The sequence below is a fragment of the Diprion similis genome, chromosome 5, assembly GCF_021155765.1.
Source record: "Diprion similis isolate iyDipSimi1 chromosome 5, iyDipSimi1.1, whole genome shotgun sequence".
NCBI lineage: Eukaryota > Metazoa > Arthropoda > Insecta > Hymenoptera > Diprionidae > Diprion > Diprion similis.
The window spans coordinates 3645002-3672479 of NC_060109.1; the positions used below are offsets into that span (position 1 = coordinate 3645002).

General features: G+C 37.0%; 1 protein-coding gene across 1 annotated transcript; it reads right to left on the reverse strand.

Annotated features, from left to right (window-relative positions):
- Positions 1-1362: 1362 nt before the first annotated feature.
- Positions 1363-27334, reverse strand: LOC124406194 (zinc finger protein with KRAB and SCAN domains 8-like). The gene is made up of 5 exons (XM_046881547.1): positions 27330-27334; positions 22473-22804; positions 21286-21429; positions 5353-5417; positions 1363-2727 (listed from the first exon to the last, which is right to left on the reverse strand). The coding sequence occupies exons 2-5, from the start codon at positions 22797-22799 to the stop codon at positions 1746-1748; spliced, it is 1518 nt and encodes a 505-aa protein (XP_046737503.1). The 5' UTR covers positions 22800-22804; positions 27330-27334; the 3' UTR covers positions 1363-1745.
- Positions 27335-27478: the final 144 nt, after the last annotated feature.

Here is a 27478-nt window from a genome sequence, read left to right on the forward strand (position 1 = left end):
CGCAGAGTATTCTCGTCAGGCCCGCCGACCAGACTGGACAGCTTTGCGCTGCTGGACGGCAGCATGGCAGAATGTCAGTCAGACATCCTGACCCATATGCTAGATAGAGGTCCACTTCCCGGGGCTGCTACAATTCGCGAAACCGGCCGGCCTCACCTCGTTTCCTACATACTCGGGGTGACCCTAACGAGCCTGGGCCCAATGGTAACATAATTACAAGAATTACCATACAAAAATAAAATGATGTAGGAATCAAAATCTACAACACTCACGATATTTTGTAAGTAGAACAATTTATGTTTGGAAAAGGTTTCCTCAACAGTTGCGTATTGTCCATTATATCAAAATTTATTGAAAAATACAGTATACGAGTGATATGATACAACGATAAAATGAAAATGAAGTGACATGAAATATAATACAAAAAATCGTGACAACTTTCGGGGATTAAAAATGTTGAAAATATGAAGATGTTGCCCATATTTTTATGCAAAATATATAACTATACATCGCGTTACTAATGCTAAAAGGGCGAATCAAAAATAAAAAATTTTTCTTCAATCAACTTAAAAATGTGTATAATGTACAAATCTATGGAAAAAATGGTAAAAATTTTTTCCATAGATTTATACATTACACACATTTCTAAATAGATTGGAGTGAATAGTGTATCGTATAACAAGGAGGCAGACACGGTCTTTTCGGGCCGAGCATAAGTTTGCAATATGAGTCGCAGGTGAGCATGCATACGAGCCGAAGGCGAAAAGACTGTTGCCTCCATGTTGCACACGATACTTTATATAACAAGAGCATGTTACGCGTTTTTTCACGAAACACGAAAGTGAGGTTAGGGTCACGAAATCTCAGATCGGTTCACTGTGTTTGTAGCGACAGCGCATGGAAGCTGTACAGAAATTACCACTTTTGATTCCTAGCAGTTGAAAGTGGTCGTTTCAGTACTCCGCGCATGCGCATTTGCAGACTCACTGGACCGTCTTAGAAACGGGTACTTTGTGTACGGAAAACACGCATGAAAAAACGCGGAAAACGTGCTCACCTTATATAAAATATTTTCGATACGTCCATTTTGTTCTTCAGAGCCGAAAGGGCGTATATTTTGAGAAACTTTTGGTATTAGTAACGCGATATTTATGATATTCATATTGTTTTACACTTTTGTGATATTATAATTTCATACACAACCATTAATAAGTAAACATTTTTCATTGTTAAAGCTGAATATACAATCAGGTATAATATTACGTAAAATTTGATCGACTGTAACGACCGATTTGGCGAATACACGAATAATTGTATTTGTTACGTTTAATATGTAAACATTCCATAATCAAGTTGGTCTGAGATGATTTTGTTTTCTTTGCTCTCCTGGTTTTGCCGTACATACACAGACAAAATTTCAGCAATGTTTCTCTTTGTTGTTCTTATGGATTGTAGTTATTTTCCTGTTATCATAACCTTCAATTTCTGAGATTTGTCTGATTATTCTAGGAGGAACGTGTTTCCCTATATATTTTGTATCCTGAATTATTAGATTTGGAATATCGGGAAGAATTTCTGGACGTATGTATCTTTTGAGCTACTCGAAACAAACGCCACTAAGAATTTTAATCTGTTAAAGATAAAACTGAAAGCATAATAAACGCAGGACGTTTGAAAAACTCGTCTCCGACCACACTATTGACGTTAAATAGAAAATATGACGGTTGCCGCTCGTGCCAGAATTTTTATGAAGTATCAATATGCCGGCTTTTAACGTGATTGTTCAAGTACCGTTTCTGCCGAAAAGCTAGACCACATTTGCTACAAACAAATGGTTTTTCTTCAGAGTGAACGAGTTGATGCCTCACAAGTTCGGATTTTACTCTGAACCTCTTTGAGCACACTTCACAGGCATGATTTTTTTCTCCAGTATGTGTTGATATATGTGCCAACATTTCTTGCTTGCGTCGAAACTTTTTATGGCAATAAGAACATGGATGTGGAAACTCATTGGTATGGAGTTTGCTGTGTATATAAAGCGACGCTTTGGACTTGAACGTATTACCACATGACTCGCAAATGTATGGTCTTTCGCCCGTGTGTGTGCGTCGGTGGTCTTCTCTGGTGGCCTTAGATGCGAAGGACTTTCCACACATATCGCAGGAAAAGTTTTTGAGCTTGGCATGGACGTCTTTCAAATGCCTAGATAAGCCACCTGAATCGCGAAATTGCTTTGCACAAACGTGACAAGTGAAAGGACGTTCGTTCGTATGGATTCGAATATGCCTTTGGTATGAGTCTTTCAACTTGAAATGTTTTTTACATTCGGTACATTGGTATGATCCTTGGATATCAGGTATACCTTTCTGAATGTTGAGGTAATCTGTGGACTGTTTTGAATGGATCATATTTTCTACGCATTCATTATCAACTCCATTGTTTTCCATTATTGTTTCTCTGAAATCTGATTTCAGACATTTTTGAGTCGATTCCGTATGATGAAGAATGTGACTATCTTGTTGTAATAACATATCACCAAGTTGCAGTGGATCAGATGCTATTGGAGGTTGTTCGACGGCAGACTCTGTTACTGCAATCCATATTGATTCGGTATCATCTTCACTAACAGGTTTCTTATTACCTTTCAGGTTTGATTTTTCGTATGGTCTCCAAAACATATTTTGCCTTTCTAGGAATACTTTGAATGGCATCTCGATTCTACGGGACCTGCAAGATAATAAAAACTTGATTCCACATTCAAAGTATTAGGCAGTGTGGTAGGAACGTGAGTGGCACACATTAGACTAACGAGCAGGTAACTCACATTTGTTAGTTATATGCATTAATTCATATTTACTGAATTAACAAATTTTTATTTATTTGCACAAGAGTTGAAAAACATCATTTAAATATGACTATATAAAAGGACACCTAATTCATTTCATACTGAATGATTAAATAATTTCAATTCAGTCATCATTTCCATACCATTGTCTGTACACAACCAACTGATATTTAATGCAGTAGATACATCCAATACATAGCAATCACAGAACACAGGTTTCGGGTCTGACCATAACCAGGTTGGTATTTTTATGTTTTTATCTCACCCACCAATCATGGAGAGAACGGGGGAAAATTGACCATATGATGCAAAGTTTGTATGTGACCATTATTTTTGCAGTCTCTCGACGAGACGAAATAGTTTTGAATCAATTTTTCAGATTATAATTTTCTCCAGTTCAGAATAAACAATCCAGGCGATCATTTACATTTGTTTACTTTTCATAGTAGCAAATTATTTAAAAAATCTTACTTTGCCCAGTACGGCCATTTGACCCCGACATCCTTCTCGTATACAATAGTGTTATAAGCCTGTTCCTTATAAGTAATGTGGCGAGGTAGATTTAATTCACCTCTTTATAGAGTAAAAAGTGATATAGTAGAGCCAATCTTGGAAATTTCGCGCCACGCGTCAACATATTTAGGATTGTACGTGATCACACTATGGGCACACCAGTGACCGTTACGATGTGGCCGAACAGCACCCCTTATTCGTAAACAGCGGAATATCTCCGTCTTCTATCATACGTTTTCGAATCGCGTAAAGAGAACACAAGCAAGGTCTGAGTGAGTGGGTGAGGTTTGTGAACAGGAGTCAACCAGGGGATTAAGCAATAAAAATTATGGTCGTCTTCGATTGCCGGAGGTCCTCGACCGAACTACACGACTCGGTACCGGAATGCATCGCGACCCGTGTAAGAAAGAATAGCTTGCAAAAGTCTTGTGTATATTCTGAAAAAGTTTCGGACTGTTTAAAAAACCCTTGGACACATATTGCTAAAAACTTGCTAACGCTTGGTTATTAACACAAGGGATTTGTAAGCATTGGGAAAAGGTTGGCTATTACCTTGGTGAACATTTGCTCTCAAGGCTTGGTAACACTTTGGCCATTTCCTTGGAGAACAATTGTTTTAAGGTGCTTATGAAGACGCGTTACACCTCGAAAACGCGGGGATGCAAAACTCCTATACCGCTCAAGCGATCAGAGTGAAACTTGGGAAGTTGATGCCTTATTTTTGCAAAAAGTGGAGCGACTTTTTACTTTTTCAAAATTTGGAAAAAAATTTTACAGATTAGTTACCACCCACAGAAATTGGCCAAATTTTCATAGATACACTGAATGGATCGAACTATCCGGTATGATGCCACTCGGCGGTGATAAAACACACATTTTGAGCCCAGTTCCATGAGATTTGATGGTGAAATGACGAAATGGCAGCTGATCTGGTTTTCGATTATGAAGAGCACCGAAATCTCATTTTGGCGACATTTGTTACCGACTTTTCACGCATGCCGGTAATTTTTTATCGGCATTACACGCATACATTACCGGCATGTATGTAATGCTAGTCAAATAAACAAAGAGTAAAACTTCAGGTTTTGCAACAGCATTAGCACACTACACCATCCTTGGTGGGAGCATACATGCGAGAATCTGAGTCAAGTGCGTGCGTGATCAAGAGTGGTCGACATCTGCTAGCCGTGCTTTTGTAACTTTCTCGATGTACACGTGCAAGAACTTATTATTAATTAATTTTGATTGGTTCAACATTACACTGTAAAATGTCATCCAACGCTCTACACACAATATTATGAAAAAGAAGTGATGTGAAGTAACAATAAATATTAATTTGTGAACTCAACCTAAACATCTTTTTTGCACTACCCTATGGTCGAGCTGTAGTTTCTGATAAACAGTGGAAAAAAAAATGCATTTATATTTTATTTCGATAAAATATTGGCGATCCTACCATCCATTCCTCAACAAAATGATGTAATTTTTAGGAATGAATCATAATTATTCATTGGAAAATACACCATTGATCCGCGAAATGTGAATATTTTATTCATGATTCAGCTATGATTTTTCAAGTAAAGGTATATTGCCACATTCAAAACTCTGAACAAAATTCTAAGCTGCGACTAGCCAATCCCTAGCATCCTTCCTCCCACATATTCACTTTCAAGTCATCTTTCATTAGGGCAACATCTAAATTTACCTTGCTTTTTTTCTCCTCTCCACATCTTCTCATTGTACTTTCCATATCTTTTACCATAAATCAATTGTATACTCAATCATTCAACTCCTCAATACAAGCTCCTCTCATTTCCCCTTATCCTTCGTACGTACGCGGCCTAATCAACGCGTTGTAAAACCAAAACATGCGCTAATAACATCACGGCTGGGTGTGGATGCGGTCATCGATAGCCACTCATCGTGATCACAATCATCCATCGCGTAACACTAATTTTATAAGTTAATTTCAGAAATATTTCTAAATAATTTACCTTCTAGCATCAATTGTAGTCGCCTCTTCATCGCAATCTCCTCTTACAGCAAGCTGCGCTTCTGACTAGAAATATATACGAAATATTAGTAGAATAGACATCAAAGTGAAATTGAATGGATGCATCACCGAACTTATCTGCGGGCCGAGAGGCCACGACCTAGAGTGACATTATCTAGTGGCGGGAAAAATTTGGTCTGTAAATGCATTTTTTTTCTTGAATCAAAGAATGATATGCTACTTTAGTGATAAAAAATGTATTTTTGTAGGGATTGGTGTTTATTAGTCTAGCTCACTCAAGTGAGGCATTCTGTAAAAGCTATTCCTCTAAAAAGCACCTCTGGTGCAAAAACATTTTAGCAAGTATATTAAAAATGTGTTCTCATCCTTTACCAAAAAAGATTAAAATCACATACTACGGCCAAGTACATGTTTGTTAATTCACAATAAAAGCATGATTGAAACTTACAGGCACCTAGAGACTGACCTTAATAAACTTATCCAAATACAAATGATAGTTAAATATTGTTAAATTACAAGACTCTTCACTCTCATGAATCTTGCGTATCTATCCGCACGTGTTTAGTCCAGGGGGGGGGGGGGGCACTTGATACGACACGCAATTAACAAAACAAAGTAATATAGTTTACATAATGGCTGCGATACAAAAAAAATAATACGAAATTCGCTCTTCGCGATCCAGAACCAAATAACAAACAAATTTTCCATAACTTACGCTACTTCTTAACCTATCGAGCTTTCAGCTCACTTATACGAAACTTTCCCAACATTTTCAACCGTAAATTCTAAACCGAAACGTTCTCGAAACAAAGCGATATACACTACGAAACCTAAATTATTACTAATCTCTCAACGGCGTGCCGATCTGGCTACCGAACAGACGATATTTTCGCTAATATCCGACTCGGAGCTTCAGCACAACCGCGAGAGGACTTAAAATTAAGCTCAACTGACATCCTCAAAACGCAACTACATTCCAAATTCTAAATCTACACTCGAGTACACTCTCAATGAAATTCTAAATTCAAACTTGACTTCGACTATAACTAATTTCTCAACGGCGTGCCGACCCGGCTACTGAACAGACGGTGTTCGCAATCATCCGACTCAGAGCTTCGGCGCGACCGCGAGATTGCTAAATGACTAAACGACACAACTATAATCAACTTCAACTTGGTTCTGGATTTGCTCGCTAAATCGAAATCAAAACTCTACATAACACGGCAAAACTCATTCTCTATCATATTCCACAGCATACTGGCCGCTTACAATGTCGTGGGCTCAATCATGACTCAAACGCAACCCAAAATTTAATTCTTAATCGTGAATTAAAACGAAATTTAGAAACGTAATCTCAACGAAACTTAACCGCAACGCATCCAGATTCAAAACTCGACAATAATCCGTTCGCTAATTCGGGCACTCAATTTCGGCCAGTCATGACCTACACGAGAGGCGACACAGAAAAACCCGATGCTGCAACACGACCCTGTACAGCAGAATTTTGGCTATACTCATTTCATGAACAAAAAAGACACAATTCCAAACCGTAACTCTACGCTACGTTTTCAACAATTTCAAATTTCACTCAACATAATATTTGAAAGACTTACAACTAACGCAGGTTAACGCCAAAACTAGAGTGATTCGAAAATCGAACGACCTGCCGCAACACCGGTCTCGGTACGCTATGCGCTGTGTGATGTCATACACGCAAGAATACGCAACAATTGATCCGTCATCGATTTCGTGGATTTCGCAGCTTGACGCGCACTTGCTGAAGCAGCACGACGCAAAATTTAACGCTAGATCGTAATTTGGTCCTCCGCGCAGCTCTACGATGGTTTCGCGGTGAGCGGCGCAGTGCTGTCTCGTCGCTAGTCGATCCTTCGCCAAGCTTGGCACGCCGGCCACCAGCGGAAATAGCTCCCCCTCTGCAACTCCGACATCCTTCCTTCGAAATTGTAGCTATTCCGACAGTCCTCAATTCCCTCGAAATCGTCACCAACTTCCTACTGGATGCCGTCGAAACTCAAACAAAAACAGAAACAAAAAGCCTCTAATATTTCATTCGCTATTCGCTACAGTGTCCCTTCTCAGAATCTCGGATGCGTCACTCCAGTTCTGACGCTGTTTTTCAAATTGTCCGCTAATCGGAACCGCCAAATCTGTATTATTGATCCCGTCCAGGGTTCAGGGAGCTGTTTATAGCTGCGATTCAAAATGCCACGTTACAATCTATAGTCTATTCACTACACTAATTCTATGTATCCTTATTCCTTGTTTCTTTTCGCGTTTAAGCCTTCAGTTCAGCTATCGAGTCTTGACTGTCGTGTCAACACACGTTTACACTTCGTTCTTCACATTGTCACGCGCAATACATCGAATGTATTATACCCACGATTAGTATCGCTTTAATGTTAATATTTTCTTATGAATAAAATCTTTATGATCATTAAATCCTATATAAAACCTGCGTGTTCTCTCAAATATGAATAAAAAATAAAATAATTCATACATTGATAAAAATGAAAATAAAAATTAAATCAGTAAAAAACTTTGCTTTTAAATTAGTTTCACTATAATTTTACCAAACTACTCGACATTAAATTTTGAACGTGTAAAAATTTCAAATCTTCCTAAAGCGACATCGTTGACTGAAGATATATAAAGACTTACAGCGCTGGGTTATTTGTCGTGACAGTTTACCGGGCCTGGATGGGCGCGGGGGTATAAGCAGTTTCACGATTTATCAACCAAGCAACCGACCACGCCGGTAAACGAAGTTCTTCATAACCAACAACTATCGCGTGCAAAATGTTGGTAACATACCGTCGTTATCGTGATTTGATAAGTTGAGATAAGGAGTTCTACTGTATGGGGAGCGAAGTGTGCCCAGATAGATAGCAACTATCAGGGTTCAAATGGTGATTTTGTCTCTTTTCAATTCATTATGCACGCAACAAAATACAAAAGCCTCAGGAAGTATGTCCAACACGCGATATTTAATCAAATATATATTCATGAGATACGCCATAATCTTTAGAGTAATAATTCAATTGGAGTTTAACTAATTCCATATTATCTGTAACCCATTGCTACGCCGGACTTCGATCTAACGTGATTTTCATTTGATGGATTCACGGATGATAGCAGTCAAGTAATCTCGAAAAAGTGAGAAAAGAAACTTTCAGAACTAAAAAAAATGACTTAAAAAAAACAGAATCAATTATTGCACAGTAACTGAACGACGTGCTACTACAGTGTTATCCGTCTCGTCAGAAATAGCCCTATTTTCAATTATGTCACTGTATGAGAGTTTTTGTTGTTTTTCACATTTTTTTCAACATTACCAAAATATATCACTATACATGATGTTTGGTAAATTAATGTGTTTCGGCGAATGCCTTATACATGATATGTCCGATATATGTACCGGTAATGTATATCTCCACTGTTCGAAAATTTAAAGTCTCATTGTCAATCTTGTTGCTACACCCCTCTCTTTCTATGTATTCTTTGTTTCTATCGTTTTTATGTTAATTTCGCGATTTTCTCGGATCAACTCTATCCTGAGTACTGCTCTAAACGCTGAATAAAGCCATACACCAGTGAACACGATTTTTGAGTGTGAGTTCTAGATATTAGATTTGATTTCCACCACGTAACTAATAAAAGAAAAAATAGTTTTATTAGATAAAGTTTGCTTTTGTAGAAACCAGAACAATATTTTGGATTAAAAAAAAAAATGACCTATTTTCTCAAACATTTATTCATGTAAATAACAGTGAAACAAACTTCAGTTCCGTATTCAAACTTTTGAATAAAAGTGATTTACATGCGAAGCTGAAGTTTGTTTAATTCCTATTTACAATAAATGTTTGATAAGATAGGCAATTTTTGTTAAAATCCGAAATATCATTCTGGTATCTACAAAAGCAAACTTTACCTAATAAAACTATTTTTTCTTTTATCAGTTACGTAGAAGAAATCAAATTGAAAATTGACATTTAGAACCCAGACTCGAAATTCGTGTTGACCGGTGTTATCGAAGTGAATCTCTCTCCCTTTATTCCAATCTTTACGCATTCTGAAACCCTTCTCCTTCCACCAACCATCTCAAATAAAAATTTTCGGGCGAAATATTCCGATGCAAAAACAATGAACAATGTGATGACAACTGATTTTACGAAATCAATCTGATGCTGATTTCCTTGCTAAAAATACTTCAGGGGGGGGGGGGGTTAATTCGGTGAGAAAAAACATATTTTCGAGAGCTTTCTTAGACGATACAGGTAATTCTGGTTGATTTAATTAATTTTCATATAATAATACAACATCTCAACTGTGTTTTCTTAAATTTTTATTGAAAAATATTGATAAATAAGCCGTCGGCAGCGAATCTCCGCTGGCGCCTGGAAACAAAGTTGTTTTGCGGTGTACGCTTGTCACTGGATCATCTGAAACAAAATATCAAAATGCGTTTATTAGGTGAGATGTTTCTCGAAGTAACGCTGTCGATTTTTTTTTTTATTATTTTTTTCATTTTACACTAACAAATTTGCCGACTTTTTTTAGCGAAAACCACTTTTTTGACTTCCCAGTGCTACCGGAAATGAAAAAATCGATAAAAAAAACCGACAGCGTTATTTCGATAAACTTCTCACCTAATAAACGCAATTCGATTTTTGTGTTTCAGATGATCCAGTGACGAGTTGTAGCGTACACCGCAAAACAACTTTTTTTTAAGTCGCGTGCGGAGATTTGCTGCCAATGGCTTAGGTATCAATATTTTATAATGAAAATTTAAGAAAATATAGTTCAGGTATTGTATTGTTATATGGAAGTTAATTAAATAAATCAGCACTACCTGTACCATTTAAAAAAATTCTTGAAATTATGCTTTTTGTCACCAAATTAACTTTACCCTACCCGTAATACTCAACAAATAAAATTTTGCCTGGTGGATACCGCGTAGGAAAAAATTTGTGCAACCAAATTTTCCATGTATGAAACTCAATTAAGACCGGAAAAATTATTCCGTTAAAAAGAGGCGACTAATTGTCAGAAAAGTAGCTGACTACCAGCTCAGTAAATTTGAGACGTGGATTTATATTTGTGGGTGACTGTAGATTGAGAGTGGAATAACTCAAAGTGAAGCCAATGCGATAGACTCAAGATGGGTTTTTGTACATTCCGGTTATGATATATTTCAGCGGGCTTTATACGGCGTACATGAGCGTAAAGTGACCTCACACGGTAACCGTTTTTGAAGAATTTATGACGTGTACGGCTTTACTCTAACTACTCAATTCGGGGCTCATGCTCGTTCCTGAATATTTCATTTATTGATAGAACTCCATGGCATCAACATATAACTTGGACGATCAGGTAAGGAAGACGAAACAACTAGGCAAAACGAGCGCACGATAATAGAACATGCACGGAAGCAGATCTATGACATATACATATATTTATATATATCCACGCATATAAAGAACATTTTAATTACAGATTCCTACTACCAACACTTACCGACCGAGTACGACCTCGACGTTTTCCACCTTACATACAATCGGTACGTTATCGAATCAGTCGGCGTATTACTTGTGGAAATGAGAAATATATACCTATAACACCAATCGATTTTACCGATAGGCAGTCCGATTATGAGATTTTTTCTGGTTAGAATTTTTACCGGTGAGGTATTTGGTTCCAATGTCCACCGCAGCATGGCAGCTTTCAATGGTGGGAATATAGGGTTTGAAAATAAAGGGCGGATACTTCGAATAGATATTTTTTATTCACTATTGATTATAATTTTTTTCCAGCCTACACGAGATTAACTGAGCTTCTTGTTTGAAATTCAACGAATGACCTCATACGTATTTTTATTTGCTCATGATCGCATTCTTGTTTTTAGCGTGTACATCATACATCAAATCTTTGAATTTAAACTGAACAAATTATGCGATACAAATTTTTTACTGTACTACTAATCGGTCTGTACTCGACGATGCAACCGTGTAAGATCATGCGATAAGCCGAAGTGTTTGGGGGGATGCAACAGTGATATCAAATTACAATCGATTGAACACCGGTCCAGTTTACAATAATTCGTTCGGGAGCAATCGATAACGATGAGTAGGGTTTGGTTTATAAATTTACGCTTCGATAGCAGAGATTCAGGTTCCTTGTTGTAGTAGGATGTTTGAAACTTTAGATACATATTGTAAAGAATAGCGTCTTGATAATTGGAAATTTTCAGATTTAAAGTTTCGCAGGGATAATACTGTGAGTTGAGGTGGAGTTTTCGATTTCTGATTCTGCAGTCGTCAAATTCACTAGCATTTTTCGTTGCAACGTTTCTCCTTACAGTTCAGACTCCTAGTAGGGTCTGGCTAAGCTTCTCCAGCTGCGTTGATGTCTTGATGAACCGGATGTGTTGCGTAGTTGACGGTAGCATCGGATACACAATATTTACTTTCTTTTACGATTATCTCGAATCATATTTTCCGATGTGACAGCAAGCAGATCTCGAAAACTATCAAATCCGATTGACTTCAAATTTGGACACGATACTCTTGGATACATTATTTACAATGTAACGTACGATATTTGAGATTACCTGATTAGTTTGATTTTTTCTAGTAAAATTTCGGTAAAAAATACAGATTTTTTGTCTTCGACTCACTATCCTTCCCGCAATAGAATAATAAAACTGCGCACGCTATATGTTATCATCAGCGAAACTATTCAGAGATGAACTCATTTTTTTCACATACAACATCACGGTGATATATCTGCAGCCACCTACGCGCGTATTGTGCGGAGCGCCACTACGGAAATTGCTCAGCGCCGCCATTTCTCAATGTTTTCGTGTGAAATTTATTCCAGGCATTCTCATATAGGGGAGGTTGGGTCAAAGTAGGCCCCCTGAAGTTTTTAAATAACAAGGGATAAAATAACCACCTAAACTTTTTATTTAATATGAATTATTCGGAAATCATTTACTTAAGCAATTACACACCTCATATCGCGAAACGTTTGAAGTTGTGCTTTACTCTTAACTCGTCGAAGTCAAATAATTTTCTGAACTTGAATTTATGATTACTTTTTCTCGAGAAAGCTAGATAATAATTTAACACAATTCTTCATATGAAAACTAAATATTTTATTCTGATTTTAGGAATAATTTTCTTAAGGAGCCCACATTGCCTGTGAATCTCTCCTACGAGGGGTACGTGTTCAAAGAAAATAGTATATTTTCTGTGCGCCAAGGAGGAGAAGCGGGAATTTTTAGATCGAGTACTGAAAATATCACACGAGGTGTAAAAAGTCCCTCTCCTGTCGCATACACGATATTTTATGTAACAAAGGTAGGAATATGGCAGTTTTCGTGCCTGTGAAGAGGCAGAGGGGGGGGGGGGGAGGGGGAGTATCGCTTTTCGACCAGGGACACGTGAGCGGGAGTTGAAGTGAGGTGGCGTCACACTTTTTACTCTCCAGGGACTAGAAGCTCACTTCAACTCCCTAGGGAGTAAAAATGTGACGTAACCTGACTTCCACTTCCGCTCACGTGGACGGGACGAAAAGCGGTACTTCTCCCCCCTTCACAGGCACGAAAAACTGCCATATTCATACCTGTGTTATATAAAAAAAATATTACGTTTCATACTTGCGAGTTTGTGAATTATCATTACGCCCTAAACAGTAATTTACATAGTCAATCTATATTTTATAATCAGCTTGTTAGTACGTATTCTTCATGTATTCAAACCTACTCAGAATCGATTCATGTTCAAGGAGTTTGGGCTTGCAAAATAACTTTTTTTAATGAAACTTCATTATTACATTAATGTTACGAATTTTGACCATGTTAATTTACATAATCTGTCTTCGCCTGGCGTGAATACGGTATTACACAATGCAAACCAACAGGAATATTCAATAAGATAAAAATACTAATTGAGGACAATTACGAAAGTAAGTGTGTTGTGCACAATCATTACACTCTTTACTACAAAACGTTACGCCCTCAACTGTGGAAGACCAGAACTATTTACGGATGTTGAAAGGGTTCCCATGGTGACCATGTTCACATATACATACCTACGAGTGATTTTTGCCCACCAAATTCTAGATAATAAAAATACACTTCGCGCATTTATTGTGTGAAAATAGTACGTTGGATACAATTTTTGTAAGTGAAATAGTCGTCGTGAGCCACGAATGAGATTGAAGTTGTAATGAAATCCAGTATAAAAAAGTTGTAGGTGTCTGGAGTCTCAATATATCGTAATCTCGAAATCCTGTCAGGCCTTCATTCGTTCACCGATTGGTTCGTCGGGTAGGGATTTGAAATTGTCACTGATTCGCGATCGGGGTGACGTTCTGACATCTTCTGTCTCGACTGTCTATAATCTGTTGTTAAAAGAGGTGACCTTTTCTAGACAAACGTCTGACTGATTTTAGAAACCGAAACAATGAATCAGGCGTGTGCAAAGAGCTGAGACGGATTCTAATGTTGATATAATGGCCTCACCACAGCTGGCACACGGATACAACACATTGACGCAATAAACATGGCTGTCGCTTAGGTCGAATTGAAACACATACAATGATTTTGCGCACTCTACGGGCACTATGCACTATTTCACGCACAACAGTATCGTAAGAATGGTTGAATCATAATCCCAAGTTGTGAATTAAGTTGTGCGAATTGCGGGGGTGAAAATCAATCGAAGTTGTGTTCATGTCTACGTGATTGTTGTCGCAGCCTTAAAGCCAGACTAATTTGAAGATTCCATTTTTTAAGAAACTGACATCTTACAGCGATTTTTATGGATATTCATAAGTTAATACTCACAAATTTCTGCTTCTCAGATGTGTAATTGAGAACGGTAAAATAACTCAGATATTTAACGCAGGGCGTTTCGGTGCCAATGCTTTGGCGCCGCCGTTTCAATGCCAACCATTTTGGCGTTGGGATATTTTAGCGCCGACGGGATTTGGCGCTACTGTTTTGGCACACGCCCGCCAAATTGGCGTTGGCTGTTTTGGTGCCAGACGTTTGAGCTTGAAGTTATTCAGCCACGACACACCATTCCCTGCAAACAATGCGGAAGATAACCGTTGTAGCTCAAAGGTTTGAACAAGTTAGGCGTTTGATGGAGGCGTAACCGATACCACAACACAGCATCCCCAACGAACAACGCGGAATGATACTGTCGCACCCCGAAGGTTAGAATAAGTTAATCATAATCTTAAACGCCCCAAACGTCTTAACACTCAGACGCCCGGTGCCAAAACATATCCGCGCCGAAACAGCCGTTGCCAAGACGATCGCATCAAACCAAATAGTGCCAAAACGTCCGGCATCAAAACGTTTTAGCACCAAAACGACAAGCGCCAAAACGTTACATACCCGATAATTTGAGCTTCTATTCGATGTTTTGCATGCCAGTACAAAATAAAATGAATCGTTCATGGTCCAAAAATATTCATATCTTTATCGTGTCAACCTTCGAAAAATTGATGAAATCTGCTGCCCGTAGTGTATTGATCATCTAATGCAAAAAAGCAGTTCTTGGAAGTGTAATTACTCATGCAGTGCCTCGCAGAGCTGATTTCTACTTGCTAGTAAACTGCAGAGCTTGTTATGAGTGTAATGTTTTCGAGGAAAACCGTCACGATCGAATACCCTATCCTCGGTCACCTGTTTGTGAACGTCTTCGTACTCCCACTCCGTACTTACACACGTAATCAATGGCAGATTTGTCAATAAGCTGAGTAGGCTGCAGCCCAGAGTGGCGAATTTTTACGGAGAGCAAGTGAAAAAAATCATAAAATATTACCGCAACTGTTTTGTTTGATTGAATCACGCATGAAAAATACAAAATCTTCAATTATTTGGAAATCGTAAGAATATATCAGTGTGGATTCATTAGTTAAATATCATACATTTTTTAGGCCAGCGACCTCTGAATTTATATTAGCGCCAAACGTAAATAATATATCATACCGTTTGTGACATCCGGTCTTCATTCATTTTAAAGTAAAAAATCTAAAACTGGATCAATCTCTAAAAAATAAGTGTCTGTACCCTTTGCTTTAAACGTTACTTAAACAAAGGCAGGTAGACGATAAGTTAAATACTATATTTAGATAAAACAACCTGGGATGGAATATACCTATAATTGATTTCCGATGCCTATGAGCCTTGAGGCAATGCAAAAAGCACCTATTAAACGACGCTTTGTCGGCTGGCAGCAACATGGTGGGCGCGACGCGACGCCGACGCCAAAGTTTTCACTTGTAGTACGACCAACTGTACCGCGTATAGTAGCGGTAATTACTATAAGGCAAATATTAAGAATAAAACTATTGAAGAAACATTGAATTCAATAATGTTGTCTGTTTGTGATATTTTTCGAACAGAGAAGTCTAAGGGTATATTGAAAACATTTACATTTGTTATTTCATTGAAATATTTAATTCGGACATAACATTTCTTTTTCATATAGCGCACTAATTTATCAGCACTGAAAAAATTAGCCACACAAGAAGTTATTGTTAGTGTGAATATGCCACAACCAGATTGAGATCACTAAAAGAACACTTATATTTTTGGAGAATAGCTCTTTGAATATGGGGCAGTAAAAATTTCTCAGTCTAAGGCGGCGCGAACCCTAATCCACGACTGCGCGTCATATCATTAAAGCGAAGTGTAGTTTCAGATATATGTGTCAATGACAATTATCGTCGACAACGAAAATATTCGAATTCCTTAGTCAAAAAATGAACGTGTAGTAGCGAGGACGTCTAGGGCTCGCGCTATGTAGTTCTCACGCACTAGGTCCTTCACGTCGTAGATCTCGAGGTCCAAGACCCGCACTTCGTACGTTTCGCGCCAGTCCAGTCCACGGTCTTACATACAGGTCTGGGGACTCGTCGAAATTTGTGTGGTGGGGGAAGTACGCTTACGCTGCAGCTTTTGTTTTTCAGCGCTACCGCTAGTTGGCACTAATGGTAAAGTAATGTTTGCAAACATAACTTCAAACTTCTCAAACAATAAGTGGTGTGCGATGACGAAGTGATAATGGCAGAAGTTATTCTTAAAAATAAATAACCATGTACGATTTATGCGATTTTAACTATTTTTACGTACATTTGGACCACGTCATTTGCAAAGTTTGAAAAATTTGCGGTTATGTTTGCGAACATTACTTTACCATTAGTGCCAACTAGGGGTAGCGCTGAAAAACAAAAACTATAGCGTAAGCGTACTTCCCCCACCACTAGAGTCCCCAGACCTGTATGTAAGACCGTGGTCCAGTCAATAAAGGTTTTACACTACAAAGGGGGGGAGGAGGGGGGGGGGGGTCGGTGCGGTTCGCCATCTTGGATTAATTGTACTAATGGTATCTACTTTATGTAACAAGGGAACAAAGTCGGAGATTATTCCCGCAGATAATCACCCAATTTGTGTTATTCTTGTGTTACATATAGGACTTTATTTGCAACTCAACTCTGGCCACATCTATTGACTCAAATAGTGAGAATCACTCATGCACAGAAGCTGAGTGTTCTATGCGAGGTTCTATGTCTACCGCAGCGCGAACGGGTGGTGCCCTTTTTGGGCAGTTTGTGTTTGCTGTTTTCGTTTTCCTCATTGATGTCCAGCTGACCCCAACACCTCATTGGGGTCCAGTTGACCCCAATGCCGACTTTAACGTACTCGGTTAACTAACAGTACTCAGAAGTCAACGTGCTTGAATCATGGTTGTGCAAGTAAAATATTGTTACAAAGCGTAAAATCACCCGTTTTACCCCCCTTTCAAATGATCTAGTAGTCGGCTTGTGACGCAAGAAGTATAAACGTTCTCATGTTATAAAATGAATAGGGTTGCTGCGTCAACCGCTATTATTGTAAAAACAGTCCTGTTTCAGACTTAAAACGAGAAACACATATTGCCATTAAAGTAATTTTCCTCCAAATATTTTACATAACGCCTTTTATTGATTCCGTTAACTAAGCTCACGTACCCACATTTTATTTGAAACGTGAGTCCGTTTCAATATAAATACTGAAAAAATTTTAGGGTCTCAAAGACCTCATGTACGTATTGCATCTTTTTGCACTTTTTTGTGTTCAAGAATTTCTCCCACATTCCGTTCTACGTCCTCCATCGTTCATTTTTAAAACTAACATTCGAGTCTATTTTTGCTGTGGGCTTGCGGGCCTGGCGGGTGTGCAGGGGGCGAAGCTCGTACCGAAGGGCTGGGGGGGGGAAGTCCCCACTTAAGAATATTCTTTTTTCATCATCATTATCATTATCGTCATCGTCATCGTTATAATATTCTATCGTGCCATTATTCTATCATATTTCCATTTTGTGGGAAAAATGAGATTTGCGGTGAATAAGTCTAGTTTTTTCCCGCAAATGCGCGAGAATAGTACCACTTTTTTCCGGCAAATGAGGGAAAAAAGTTAAGCGGGAAAAATATGCCACTTGCGTTCCACTTTTCAGGTCTAAAAAGTTAACTTCATGGTTGAATCAGGAATAAAAAAATTTATACGTAACAAGCAAAATCACTTCAATTCGAAGTAGAATCTAATGTTATCTATTGTAAAGTGGCATTTTAAAATGGCCCGTTACAAGGCCAAAAAGCTGAAGGAAACTCTCGTAAAACGCATCCTTGGCGGGGTACTTCAAGAAAACTCGATACAAAATAGGCAACAACTATTAGTAACTAATACTTTTCTTTGTAAATTCTCTAATTTCGCTTCTCGGCGCAAGCTAACCAGGTACCAGAATGACCACAATCCCGATCACTGAGGTATCAACACCCTTCTTTGATTCACCGAGGGATCAACAGCTACCGATAACAACCGTTTCCAGCTCCCGGCGAATTCATCTATCGTTTTGAAACGACGAACCTCCCGTACCACTTCGACTGCCAGCTTTCTCGAATGCTGTAAGGTCGACATACAGGGCAGACCCCAGCCTGTCGTCCCCCGACTTACAGGCCAGGTGCCGAACCGACCCCAAAACACTACACCCAGTTTGATAAGGCCCTCGTTCCGAGCATCGACGCAGCCTTCCTATCAGTAAGGACTATAATCATTTTGAGTCATGGTCCACGAACATTGAGTTGCTGTAAGCCGTTGTGCGATTGCATGATCTCCTTGATATATCGTGGGCAGACGGCCACTGTCTATACGACGAAGCTGGTGAAGGCAAACAATGATGCGTTGCTCTCCACTCGGTAACCTCGGTGGAGACAGCGTACGTACCTGCCTCTATCAAGGGAATCCCCAATGATAGGCAACCTGGACAGTACGAAGAAGCAGCCGAAGGATTGTGCGAGTTGGTATCAACGACGAAATCACGAGCAATACATGACGCAACATTTAGCGGTAATCGTCGAAAACGCATGACACGTCATAACCGATATTCGTGACAGACGGATGACCTAATTATGGTGGGGAAAAAACAACGAGATCGGTGATCTGGACTGTGAACTCTTGTCTATTTTACGCTCAACCCGCCAGGAGACAGCTTCGCTACCACCTCGCTCTCGTTGACTTAGATTTTCTTCAGTTAATTTTCCTTCTCCCTCTTCCTTACCGTGTCGTACTATCGCTATCGTTTGTTCTACCGCTACTTATAGTTAAGATAGTTTTCCACTATCGTTAGATTCTTTCTTTCCTTTAACTTCTACCACCTTCCTTCTTTATTGATTTTCTATCGCCAAGTTTATTTTAATTTAAAATCAGTGTTTGTTTATGGGTCATTCCATGTCAAATCAACCAATAGTTGGAATCGACCCCCTTCGATTTGGCCGAATTTTGGTCAGGAGTTTTCTTTTATCCTATAACGAAGTTCTGCCAAAGGAAAAAAATTGAAATTTTTTTTTTCAAAAGTTATGAAGAACTCAAAATTTCACAATTTTTCCTGTTTCTTAAACTCATATTTTAAATATCTTGAACACTATTGCAATTTAAGAAATGATCGATGGTTAATTTCAAGGGTGATACTTGGGGCTGTGAAAAAAAAAAAAATTTCGAAAGAAAAATTTCGAAAAATCTTGAATTTGTAAAAGTTCTCAAAATTGACGATGGACAATAAATTTTTGACTCAAACTTTTTTGTATACTACCTTGAACCAATCTTAAGAGATCCTGAAATTTTCGAAATTGTGTTTTTTGATTTTTTAAAAATATGAATTTTATTAAAAAAATAATTTTCTTGAAAAACATTTTTTTTCATTTCTATCTCAAATGTGTTCAATAAATCATGTTATTTTGTAATTTTGAACAATTAAAATTTTATTTAGTGGCATATTGATGAGCAATAAGAACATTGATGACATGTGTTTATATTTATTTATTTAAAAAATTGATTCAAATGTAAATTAATTAACATGTTACGAAAGTCGTTTTTTCTTCAATCCTTTTTGTACTGTTGTCTCTTCTTTTCTTTTTCTTAACCTGAAAAACGTTAATATGATGTTTATCTTTTAAATCCAAATTTGATATTGATGAAACACTAACACACAAAATTTGAATTTTTTTACCTGCTTCTCATGTCTGATTCTTCAACAAACTCGTATATATCATATTAACGTTTTTCAGATTATGAAAAATAAAAGAAGCGACAACAGTACAAAAAGGATTAAAGAATAAACGACTTTTGTGACATAATGTTAATTAATTTACACTTGAATCAATTTTTTCAATAAGTAAATATAAACACATGTGATCAATGTTCTTATTGCTCATCAATATGCCACTAAATAAAATTTTAATTGTTCGAAATTACAAAATAACATAATTTATTGAACACATTTGAGATAAAAATGAAAAAAAAAAAAATTTCAAGAAAATTATTTTTTTAATAAAATTCAAAAATTCATATTTTTAAAAAATCGAAAAACACAGTTTCGAAAATTTCAGGATCTCTTAAGATTGGTTAAAGGTAGTATACAAAAAAATTTGAGTCAAAAATTTATTGTCCATCGTCAATTTTGAGAACTTTTAAAAATTCAATATTTAAAAAATAGGAGATTTTTTGAAATTTTTCTTTCGAAAATTTTTTTTTCACAGCCCCAAGTATCACCCTTGAAATTAACCATCGATCATTTCTTAAATTGCAATAGTTTTCAAGATATTTAAAATATGAGTTTAAGAAACAGGAAAAATTGTAAAATTTTGAGTTCTTCATAACTTTTGAAAAAATTTTTTTTAATTTTTTTCCTTTGGCAGAACTTCGTTATAGGATAAAAGAAAACTCCTGACCAAAATTCGGCCAAATCGAAGGGGGTCGATTTGACATGGAATGACCCTTATACAAAAAATGTAAGAAATTGAGTCTTCTTGAAATTTGTATGCATTTTTGTCGTAGGATCAACCGCTGAGAAATTATAAAAAAAAATATTATTTGTACATACAATCTAAGTTGGTGCCCCCCCCCCCCCCCCCCCCCCGCCTCTGGGTCAAAAACTTGAATTTTTTATTGGGGCCCGGAACTAAATAAAGTCATTTATCAAAATTATTTCTACTCCATCTTTTGGAGGACATAGGCACTTTTTAGTCTCTATTGACGGACCAAGTTGGCACGACTGATTTGATACCGGATATTATAAGGCGGAGAAGATTGCACATAGGACAAATATACATATGGGCATGTATTCGAATAATTCGATTAAGGTTCACATTTTGGTGACAGAAGCCTCTTGCTACAGCACTATTAATTTCGAAACTTTAAATTATGTAAGACCACAAATGGGTGGTGCGTGATGGACGAGAAAGATTTTTGAGAAAACTTCTTATGCGCACAACGCACACTCTTTTTCTTTTCGTTTTGTTTTACTCTTTTTGTTTGCTCTTCTCAAAAAAACGTACTAACCTGATTTTTTTGTTTTAATTCACTCTCCATTTGCAGAAGAGTCCGTTCAGCTTCCAAACAACCCTCGACTAATTCATGCCATGCCAGAAGTATACTCGCACAATGGTAACATAGACGTAGAGGCAGATTGTCTTCTTCAGACACCTAAAATCCGCAATTTCATAGTACCTTTCTGTGACACAGTTTTATAGTACGAGAACCCACAACCAAAACCATGTCTCGTCGTACCAAGGATAAGACCACGTAGAAGCAATAGCTTAGATAACCCTAGACCCGACTAGGGGTGAAAACGAAACCTGAAAATGAGTCCGGCAGTGGCTCAAAGCAATCACAAAACTATTATTTTGAATGAATATTTTCAACTCATACTTCATCTCTGTTTTATTTGGTAAAGTTTATTTTAAAACTGCTTCAACTTCAGTTCGACGGTTTCGGGTAACCTTTTCTTTGATCAATATCTAAAACTTTGCGGGGTATAGATTATTGCAGACATTAATACGTATACGTATAGAATTTTTTTTTTTTATTGGCCATCGAAAAATTGTCTCATATGACCCGTGCAATACTCGGTTTGTCTGATAGTGGTTTATTCTACATCTGAGCAACTCCGTTTATCATATTGAACAGTTATCAGATCTTTTACGATAGTATCGACTTTTAAAAATTTATTACATTTTTAAAGTGTTGTCAAAATATCCGGGAAATAGATTTTTTTCTGAAAATTGATTATTTCGCAACAATTAACCCAAAATCTCTTATAAAAATGATTATCAGATACAATGCTACATTTATTTTTTTTGTCTCATGCTTTTTGAAAATGGTTTCCTGGTCAGAGACAACATCATTTTTGTCTGAAAACCGTGTTTTCGGTATCTCAGGACTATCATCTAACTACATTCCGTAAGTCAAGTTTTTTCTATAATACAGAGTCGGCTAAATTATATGCCATTTTCGAAAATGTGCTCAGATCAGAGGCAAAAGGTAAAATTTCAGTAAATCGCATTTTTGGGTTCAGTAATCTAAACTATCGATTCTATATCCTTGATGCGATGAGACAAAAATCTTTGTTGTGGGCTCTTGTACTATTAGTGAACATTAGTGAACATAAAGATGATATTACATGAGCATTACTCGATCATTATTATAGCAAGAAATAGGGAAAAAAGAGTGGATGATATTCAATTTACCTGAATTGGTAAATATTGCTGTATCTTATTGTGAAGGTCTTGTTCAAGGCCTTCGCCTTGAAAAATTGGGATCAAATAATCATTGGTATTAGCGCATATCCTACAGATTTCACCCCATGATTTATTTTGATCAATTCCAGCGGAAGCGTCAAGTGCCTCCGTTTCGGCAGTCACCGCTGGGTTTGCAGGATTTTCTGGAACCTCAGTTACTACAAAGTATTTGCTACCTTGATTATTGTTGTGTCCTACGACATCGGCAGTCGTGGTCTGAATTATTATTGTTGGATCCTCAAATTTCGCCACCACTTCTAGATGATCAACCTCCATTCTACCTGTACAAAAACATCCCAAATTGCTTGTAAATAATTATCTTACACAGTTAATAATGATAAATTATATTACTAATTCTCCAGATATTATTATTTTGACTGTAATATAGTTTTTTGTCAATAATTGCTATAAGTTTTAGGATATCAGTAGAATACATTATTAAGTGTAATATTTTAAAAATATAAAGTTGGCAAATACCACACCAATTAGTCTAAGGACGAAAGGATGATCATGAATATAATAGCTTATGTGCAGTTCTATTTTTAAACCATAATCAGGTACAGGTGCAAATTCATACCAGTCGAATTCAAAATAAAGTAATTTTTTCAAGGGATTGATTCCAAGGTAATTCTCACAAATAAAATGATATTTTTCAATTGTATACAAAATTCTATAAGATTTCTTACCCTGTTGAATTCAATCAATAAAAAAAAAGAGAAGTCAATATCGTTGTATTAGAAGTGAAATTATAAGCCATAAAAGTTTCATGATGTAAATTCTTAATAGTATACACCTAAGGCCACCAAGGATATGAGGGATTCTCCACGAAACCGGCCACTTTTTTTTAGACCATCTCAGATCTTCCCCATAATTGGGTATATGAAAGTACTACCGAAAGGCACTCTGCGTGATTTTTTTCAGATTTTTAAATTCATTATTTTGGAAAATGCCATTTTTTTTTCAAATTAATATATCTCGGAAACTTGAAGTAACTGAAAAAAAATGTCTTCGCATAAAAGTTGTATTTTTGTGTAAGCTTTCGAGCAGACCGCTTGAAATAATTTTCACGTTCCGGTAACGCTGATTTTTTACCAAAAAAATTGGAAATTATTTTTTTATTCAAAAAAGGCCACTTTTTTTTTGCTGAAAAAATTACAGGGTCTTTCAGTATGTCTGGCGATATCACGAAAAAATCGCCAGAGTGGCATCGCCAGAGGTTCCGGTATAAAAAAATTAATTTGTGTGGTTTCATTTTTTTACCCTAGAACCTCGATCCGAAAACCACACAAATTAATTTTTTTATACCGGAACCTCTGGCGGTGCCACTCTGGCGATTTTTTTGTGATATCGTCAGACATACTGAAAGATCCTGTAATTTTTTCAGCAAAAAAAAAGTGACCTTTTTTGAATAAAAAAATAATTTCCAATTTTTTTGGTAAAAAATCAGCGTTACCGGAACGTGAGAATTATTTCAAGTCGTCTGCTCGAAAGCTTACACAAAAATACAACTTTTATGTGGAGACATTTTTTTTTCAGTTACTTCAAGTTTCCGAGATATATTAATTTGAAAAAAAATGGCATTTTCCAAAATAATGAATTTAAAAATCTGAAAAAAATTACGCAGAGTGCCTTTCAGTAGTACTTTCATATACCCAATTATGGGAAAGATCTGAGATGGTCTAAAAAAAAGTGGCCGGTTTCGTGGAGAATCCCTCATATACGTAATTAAAAGGTTTATATTTGATCAAACCTGATATGTAAACAAACTTCTGAGGATTTGATAATATGAAAATGTACTAATAAAAACATTATAATAAAACGCTTGTGCCATTCCTTCGGCAGTAGTATTTCTGTAAACAACGATAAATACGTTGAAATTGAAAATTCTGTTCGTCAATGGGGTAAAAAATTTGTTCTAAAGGTGACTTCAACTGTAATAAATAGAAATATAGAAGTTTTCTTTATCTTTTTTTCAGAGTGCGAAATGATGATTTCAGGAGATTTTAACAAATTATAACTATTTGCACACATACGATCCAAATGGGACGATACTAAGACCACGCTCAGAACTCATTGTTAGAAATCGCACTTGAATTCATTCTGTGACTATTGAAGAAAGAGAGAGGATATTAGTTACTTGCATTTAAGAATATAAGTTGGGAGTACCTGAGTGATTTGTCGGAGATCAACCAAAGTCAGTGAATATCCGTGAGAATAGCCCTCTAACGGTAATAGACATCAGTAGCATTGCTAGCAGATCCTTGCGTGTTGTGGTATTCAGATGACAATGAAAAAATTTCGGTTGATGTACTGCTTGGAGTCTTCGAACCTTTTTTGTAAGTATTACTTAATGATCCAAACGTGATTGAAAATAATTCCGACAGCAAATGGAAAGATCGGTGCAATATTCAGCTGCAATTTTACCATTTCTTACTCTGAAACAGACAACCAGAATTCATTTACTTTATAAAAATTAATCAATGGGGACTTCTCCAGATATCAAAGCGTGTTTGTGAAAAAAATCTGTTTTGCTTGCTACGATTGTTGTCGTGTTTTGACTGAAAATATTCGCGGAATACTTTTTGTGCAGCAAATTTATAGCAATAATTGTTCGGTCTTCTGATGTGCAGCAAATTTATAGCAATAATTGTTCGGTCTTCTGATGTGCAGCAAATTTATAGCAATAATTGTTCGGTCTTCTGATGTGCAGCAAGATTCGCTGGCATTTAGCAGATATTTTGTCAACAGCTTCGTTCAGAATGATTTGCTTGAATTTTGATAGTAATTGAAAACACACATTGTTCTAATCTTGCTGGCAATATTTTGCAACCATAACTGTCTTTTTGCTGCAAGGTTTGCATGCCTGATAATATCCAAGTTTTGCACATTGGCATAGAGCCATTGCAATTGGGTTATGCTATTCACAATAAAAACTAATTTGCAAGGTAGAAAGAAACCTCTGACCTCATGGAACTGTTTATAGCGGAGATATTTCATTTGACAAAAGTCCAGTATTCCTCAACCATAGGTTAGAAAAAACTGAAACAACTCACCAGCAAACACTGCATCCACAGCTATGAAACAGAAAATTCATTTGAAAATCGGTGAAAGTAAGGATCGGTGAGCGTTTAAATGCGTCTGAAATATGTACTGGTATAGACATGCCGATTTCACAGCATTCTGCTGAAATGCTTTGATAAGGTACAGTATGTAAACATTTAAGTGAACTCACATTTTTCATACATGCTATACATTAAGCTCGATGGTGACAAAGATCAATTCTGCTTAAGGTTTTTTTAAAAACCAATGTCCGAAGAAATATTACGCCTAACACAGACGAAATATAAAATATTACAATTACATTATAATTCCAAATTATACAAAACTGTCAACACCGTACTAACCACAAGTATTACCGGTGATGTAGTTACAGCTAGCTTCGGTCATGGAGTAAATGACATACCTTCAAACACGCGTTGACTGAGGATTATGTACGACTTTTGTAAGTTCATGGTTCAGTCGTTATGATTAAGAGTGCGTTCCAAAACTGGCTGGCAGCGCTGAAAACTCCCTAGGACAGAGACAGAGCTAGTCACGAATTCAGCAGTGCAAAAGAGATAAGAGATTGTTGATAGCACTGAGAGCTAATTTCGGAACGCATCCTAAATCAAATTTGGCTTGAGAATTCACGTGTTGTTAGCCCCTTGTAGTTGCAATTTGCGATCGAATTCAGTTCTGTTTGTACGGAATCGTTTGTAGGTCGTTTTTAGGTGATTGTAAGTGATTTCGTGTCATTTTTAACTTAATAATTCAGTCGTTATTGATCAAACAAATTCATCTCGAGAGGTCGAGTGACGTCAGCCACTCCACTAGCATTTCACAATCGAATTTAGTGCTTCCTATGTGGCATCATTTGTAGGTCATTTGCAGGTAATTTTAAGCTATTTCCCGATGCTTGTAAGTCAATAGTACAGTCGCTATCAAGGCACGATAGGCAGGGTCGACCTCACTCAAACTCCCTAGACGAATTTGTTTATTAATAAATATTGAAGTATTGATTTACAAACGACGGGAAACGACTAAAAAACTTACGAACGACTTACAAATGAATAAAAAAAGATTCAACTCATTCGGTTGTTGATGAGGGGCTAAGTACATAGAGCTTTGTAACGATCCAGGTGGAGCGTCTACAATAAATTTATATTATTTTCATAGGTGCTCTATTCGAAATTATTCACTATTATTACCATCACTTTACAAATTCAAGAGGAGATTCTTTCGCTTGATCGACTTTTCACGGTAATAGATTATGCGGTACTGAACTGAGGAATTCTGGACGGCCTCGCTTTTTGTATAGTGCAATACACGAATTCTTGGTGCTCCCGAAATAGTGTGAGTGTATCTGGAATATTGCAATGTCTTCTTTGTGTGTATTTTTTATAATGAAATCTGGGTCTGAATATTAATTAGCTATTTGGAAGTTGGTAGAGTTTGAAGTTGCTTTGTCTTCTTTTTTTTTAATCCTCTTATTATTTTTTGAGGATGAATATTTGTTTTTTTTTAAAGATCGCGCGACGGCAAAAGCGATCGCTGTTGAGAAGCTTCTACGATCTTGTATCAACGTCCAGAGTGTTTTTCATATACTCGATGCTTCTATAAGCTTCTATGAGCTTGACTGTCATATTGATTTGCTAGAACATTGCAGATTTCTTTGGCATATTTTCTATTCGAAGTGCCATGTGTTACATGGCACAAGATCTATGCTCCTGGACAATTTCGGTTGAAAGATTTATTACATTGAGTTACCAGCGATAATTTTTGGGGATAGTTGCGTGGCGATTAGTTCGCACCAAGTTTGACCTAATTCGTATCTCAGTTGTTACCTTATATGGTCTGCTTCGCGTATCCCGGTTAACTTCTAGCTTGCTGCCAAAGCTTGCCTTGCTATGCTTTAT

Excerpts from the sequence above, each read along its gene's own strand:
- LOC124406194 (XM_046881547.1), bottom strand. The coding sequence starts at position 22,799 with ATGGAGGTTGATCATCTAGAAGTGGTGGCGAAATTTGAGGATCCAACA. Across the intron at positions 21,430-22,472 it reads AGCAATATTTACCAATTCAG|GTGTCTGAAGAAGACAATCT; the intron begins GTAAATTGAATA and ends TGCGGATTTTAG. Across the intron at positions 2,728-5,352 it reads ACTACAATTGATGCTAGAAG|GTCCCGTAGAATCGAGATGC; the intron begins GTAAATTATTTA and ends ATTATCTTGCAG.